General features: G+C 35.8%; 1 protein-coding gene across 3 annotated transcripts in view; it reads right to left on the bottom strand.

Moving 5' to 3' along the window:
- Positions 1–3668: 3668 nt before the first annotated feature.
- LOC125649345 (uncharacterized) overlaps positions 3669–6069 on the bottom strand; it is a 51901-nt gene continuing 49500 nt past the window's right edge. For all 3 annotated transcript variants that reach the window (XM_048876806.2, XM_056165580.1, XM_056165582.1), the window contains one exon: positions 3669–5361. In XM_048876806.2, coding sequence (XP_048732763.2) covers positions 5287–5361 — 75 coding nt within the window. In that variant the 3' untranslated portion in view covers positions 3669–5286. The remainder of the gene's footprint in view (positions 5362–6069) is intronic.

Here is a 6069-nt window from a genome sequence, read left to right as displayed (position 1 = left end):
TGGATCTGATACTAGTTTCTTGACAATGTACAACCAAGAGATACTACATATACAGAAATGTTGAATTTCCTGACAATTTACACCCAAGAAAAGGCTCAATATATCATTGTTTGTACGAGTTATGAGATTGATCACTGCTCGTTGTCTTCACCTTTCATCACAGAAATGTCGGCTTTCTTGAAGTCGACTAAAGTGTTTTTCAACTACTTCAGAAAAGTATCAGATCGCACTAAACTAGATCAATAACTTAAATCTTGATTTCGGCAGGGGTAATAAAGGGGGTTGTTCGTATGAAAGGTAAAGATAACGAACAGTGACCGATCTCATAATTACTATAAGCTATACAAAATAAAGAGTTGGGCAAACACGGACCCCTGGAAATACCAATGGTGGGATCAGGTGGCTAGGGGGAATAAGCATTCCCTGTCGACCGGTCACACCCGCAGTGAGCCCCATATCGTGATCAGGTAAACGGAGTTATCCGTAATCAAAATCAGTGTGCCAAGAACGGTCTATTAATCGGTATGAAACAAGTCAGATAGCATTTGACCCAATGATAGGTTGTACTGGCAAACTAAATCGTTAAAACGACCATCGACTTTGCGAAATGCTGACTTCAAACGAGACTGTTGAAAACCCTGCATCCTCAACTTATTTATCAGTAAAATGGCTCGATTTAAAAAAAACTGAAGATACACAGAACAATTTTTTTCGTATCGAATCAGTTGAAATATATGAACACCGTATGCAAGTGACACTGTACAAGGAATGTGTGTAAAACATGTAAGCCCCAATGGTGTCAAATTGAAAAGGGTTATACAAATGCATCATTTAATTGATATTCGTGCCAAACCATTTCAATATATTTAGCAGGCGATATCTTACTTTGTCCAGAGGGGATTGACCATGTGACATAAAATCAATAGGGGTCATCTGCTCCTTATGCTGTACCAGTCTACCAAGTTTGGTGTCAATCAAGCAAATAACTTTTAAAATATAGGAAACAATATATTACTATGTCAAGTGTAACCTTTCATCTTTGATCCCAAAATCAATAGAGGTCATCTTCCTTTAAAGTTACACTAGAGTACAAAATTTGATGTATGCCAAACAAAGGGTTCCCAACATATTTAGCAGACAGTTTGACCCCGAACATTTGATTATTTGACCACAAAATTAATAGGAGTAATCTTCACCTGAAGATGTACCAGTGTATCAAGTGTGATGTCTGTCAAGCAAAGGGTTCTCAAGATATTCAGCGGGCAGTATATTCCTATGTCCAGTTTAACCCTTGACCTTTTATCATGTATCTTCAAAATCAATAGGGGTAATCTTCTTCTAAATATGTACCAGTGTACGAAATTTGATGTCTGTCAAGCAAAGGGTTCTCAAGATATTGAGCGTATATTGTCTTCCTATGTCCAGAGTTGATTGACCATTGACATTTTGACCTGAAAATCGATAGGGGTCCTTTTCTACTCATAACCAACCAACATATGGTCCATTGACCGACATACAGACCGACCAACCAACAGGTACAAAGCAATATGCTCCTCTTCTTTTAAGGGGACATAAATATTGCTACATGAATATGGGAAGTTGACGATGGAGATGTTATGCGCAACTCTGATTTCACGCACAACTAATTTGAAGTTGGAATAAAATCATGTTGGAATTCTTCATTGGCCGTGTTTTCGTCTTATTTGGTGATCAGGTCTTCCAACAGTCTGTTGGAATTATCCCGAGCCCGGATCATGTTCCTTTGTTGGCTGACCTGTTTATATATTCTTGTAATCCATATTTGTGTCGCCTGTGCATAATGTGTGTGTCTCTTACCTGGTTCGATGGGCTGGGGCTTCTTCTGCGTGTGGTCAGCGTTTTGGTCTGGGCGGGCTACTGGCTGGCAAGTTGGTGTTATAGGGGTTTCGGCAGTTTAGTTTAAGGTCGGCATTTCGCAAATGTTATGTTTGTTGTAGTGATCTGGTTTGCTGGTGCATCCCGACATTGGGTCAGATGTTATCTGATTTGTTTCATACGGATTGTTGGTGTGGTCTTGGTAAATTGACTTTGACTACGGATTGAGCCGTTTACTTGATCAAAATATAGGGTTTACGGTGGTTGTGGCCGGTCGAAATGAGATGTTAAGTCCTCCCTGGCACAGACTCACACCTCTGGTATATCCAAGGGTGTGTGTTTTCTCTTCTTTCTTTTTGTGTTATGAAACCTTTGTGTACAATCTTATTTTTTCGATAACGGTTCTCGTCCACATCCTTGCTGGCTTTTTACATCATTATTTGAATAATGCAACTACATTGTATCTGGATTTTCTCTTCCACCAATAAAAAATACTGAGCGCCACCAGATAACTAATTATTGAGTGTGGCGGAAAAACATCAAGCAATCAATCTCCAGAACAGCTATGTCATGACACGTTAAGACTAAAATGGGGTCATAATATGGAGTCCAAATTTTCATGGTGATGAATATTTTGAAAATTACAACAGTTGTACTTAAGCCGAGCAAAGCTGAATCAGGTGAGCGTTGTGTATCATGGCCTTTTGTTTGTATGGATTATATTTATATTATATGTATTTTGTATTGCTTATAGGAGTTATAAGATTGATCCCTGTTCGTTATCTTCGCCTTTCATATGTTAACATCTATTCCATACGGAAAGCTTCAAAATTCTTGGAAGCCGCGATTTGATGTTTTAAAACTGACTCAGCACTCAACCACTACATAATATCAGTAGACTTTTAATTGCATGCTAGAAAATCAGTATTTGTACTTTAATTTTTTGTCAATTTCTTATCCTGTTATTGTAATAGTTATTACTTAATTTTCCAATCTAAAGAGATAGCTTTTATGATGACAATTTATTCTAAAAGAGTGGTTGTTTAGTCATTGATACGTTTGTAGAATGTTAACACTACTTAGTTCGTGCTTTTTCATTCATATACTTCAAGAGAATTATCTTGTAAAAGTTTTTAAAAAAAAATTTCCATAGTTTTGAAACTGAATAACCTTTTTGTAAGAAAGAAAAGAAATTTTCATCATTATTAAAACTAGATATTTCCTTCATTTTTGGATAGCAGAGGATTTTACCAGGTGATTGTATATGTACACTTGAATGGGAGTGCCGGATTGAAGTCTATAAAAATGTATTCAGTTCAGGTTTTTGTGTTTTTCTAGAGACCACTTAATAGCGTTATACAAACATGTTAGTCCTAACCTACTTACCATTTACCACCTTGTACCATCGCACACAAGCAAAACTACAAGTATCAATTAAGACAAAGGACGCCTGCTTGTGACAGAAAACGTCCAATGATTTATTTCTGTTGTATATTTTCTCACCAAGATATTGTTTAACAAGTAAATAAATGTTTCCGATATAATATTTGGTGGTGGTACATGTAGTGGTAACGAGGGATTATGAATAGTGATTAAATGAGTATCTGTAGATTAACTAATTCAGTACGTGTAACCACACAAGTGAAGTTCTTATAACGCATATATTTAAAAATATTTGCCTTTGCAGAACATTTTGATTCAATCAAAATACTTGACCTGCGTGTGGAAAGTTGAGGATCTATTTATAAACGATAGGCGATTGCTTCTGCATTTCTTTACGGAAATAAATCTCTTCAATAACACTCAACAAAGTCTGTCGAGGAAGATATTTAATTTATCATAAAAAGGGAAGTCAGAATATCCCTGATACACTGGAAGTAAACAGTTTGAAACTTTTCTAAACATTTACAGTACAACTAACTAAAAGCATGAATAAAAATAGGGGGAAAAGAAATGGTCTGGTGATTTCCGTCTGGAATGCGTCTACAGATAGCAAATTATATAAATTCAGATACAGCAGGATTGTTCGTTTGTCTAAAATATCATGGCTGTAAAATGTAATCTAATTGAAGAAATTATCACTGATCTTAACCACAAATAGATGTTACAATGCTATAGTCAGACAGTGGATCTCATTTAGTATTCGAATACATACACTGTTAAGAAACTAATGAGATTTAAAGGAAAACAATGTTTAACACTATTGCATGTTGGGGAAACTGTATAGATGACAAAAGTCTATGTATAAAATCATATGTGTTTCTATATCTCTGTCTATTCACACTTCTCAAACTTTTATCAGAAAGCGCAAAAAGAATAAATGTTAGATGAATAAATTATAAACCGCATGCGTGCTTTAAAACCATGTCCTACAATGTTAATCATTTCATTTAAGCTGTTGTTAACCCATTCCATTCAAGAATATTGGAACAGTGGCTGAATAATTGTTTGTTACTTATTTGCGTTTGTGTTCTTGAAGAAAAAAAACCTGCTGGTTTATGTTGCATATAGGGTGAAGAAAAAGAACTGCTGGTGTATGTTATATATACAGTGAAGAAAAAGAACTGCTGGTGTATGTTATATATACAGTGAAGAAAAAGAACTGCTGGTATATGTTAGATATACAGTGAAAAAAAAGAACTGCTGGTTTATGTTACATTTAGAATGAAGAAAAATAACTGCTGGTGTATGTTACAATTGGAGTAGATGAGGAAAGATAATCAGTGCTAATCTAGAAAAGAATCATTTACCTGAGCATTGAAAGACCTCGAATGCTTGTTTGATTTTTTTAATTTCCAAGTATCTGAAAGTTAAACTCCTCCATCCAAACAAACAACTAACATGATGTAGCAAACTCACTGATTGATCCATTTATAATGAAATCAGGAAATTCATCGATCTATGAAATGTCAATAATATCAATTTGTATTATCACTTGTAGTCATTTGTACCATATATCTTGATATCAAAATATCTGCTGGTGTATGGGTACACATAAAATTGTGTTTTATGAAATATATCGCTAATAAATTGTATGTATGAAATATACAGGCAATATATGCTGTGTATCAAATGAACAAGAACTTTTTACAGTTATCAAATATACAGTGAATATGTGGTAAGAATCAAATTCTCGGTCATTATGCTTTTTATAGCTCTTAATATTTTCAACATTGAGTTTTGAAGCTCATTTACATGCTGAAAAGGTATGACTATACATCCATATTTGCAAGGGGATTTGTCGATGACCTCTCGTAATTCTCCAGCTGATGAACACTTCGTCACTTAACACGTTTGGATGCCTCAATAACATATATATTTTGGAATTATATTTTAGTTCAGTGTTTATCCCATGACAACCATTGATGTTATACTAGTATTATCAATAGATGGATCAAAAGTGCAGTGAAGTTCAAGCTCAACAGGTTCCGATTACAGAGGACAGATATCAAATTTCCCCTTGTATCCGAATCTATAATTGCTTCTAACAGAGTTTGGCCATCGCACCTGAAAATAACAATAATCAAAACGTATCGATCCACGAATGCATGTATTTACTATTGTAAAACGAATTGCAAATTGTTCGGAATGCAACTGTGCCTGATTATAACTGTTTTCATTCGTAAATTGCTCCCACAAACTGAAAATTCATCAGCTCTTGTTAGTTATCAAAGCCATGGTATGTATGCATGTATATGAGTCAGAACAACGCACATGCATCCACATCGACACCCCCCCACAGAGAGAGAGATCCCTATGGGGTTCACGGCGGGTGTGACCGGTCAACAGGGAATACTTACTCCTCCTAGGCACCTGATCCCACCTCTGGTGTGTCCAGGGGTCCGTGTTTGCCCAACTACCTATTTTGTATTGCTTGTAGGAATTATGAGATTGATCACTGTTCGTTATCTTCACCTTGCATCCCAAACGTTCTCTTGGCGAATTTAAAACTAGGTCAACTTTTTTAAATATCCGTTTTACGAAAGTGTCGACCCACATTTAGGCAAAATTGAAATCAAAAGTAAAAATACCCGTTCAATGTTGTTTTTAATTTCTTCCGCTGACCATTCCTTGTTGAATGAGAAACAAATAAAACGCCAGTTTGATTCCCGTGCTCGTCACTCATTGATCACTCGTTTAGAGTAATCAATGAGTGGCGGGGACGGGGCCAATTGGAGGAAAATGTCGCTAATTTTTCCCAATTCAAAAGGAGGG

The sequence above is a fragment of the Ostrea edulis genome, chromosome 5, assembly GCF_947568905.1.
Source record: "Ostrea edulis chromosome 5, xbOstEdul1.1, whole genome shotgun sequence".
NCBI lineage: Eukaryota > Metazoa > Mollusca > Bivalvia > Ostreida > Ostreidae > Ostrea > Ostrea edulis.
The sequence above is the reverse complement of the archived record's forward strand: the minus strand, read 5'-3'. Positions and strand labels throughout refer to the sequence as shown.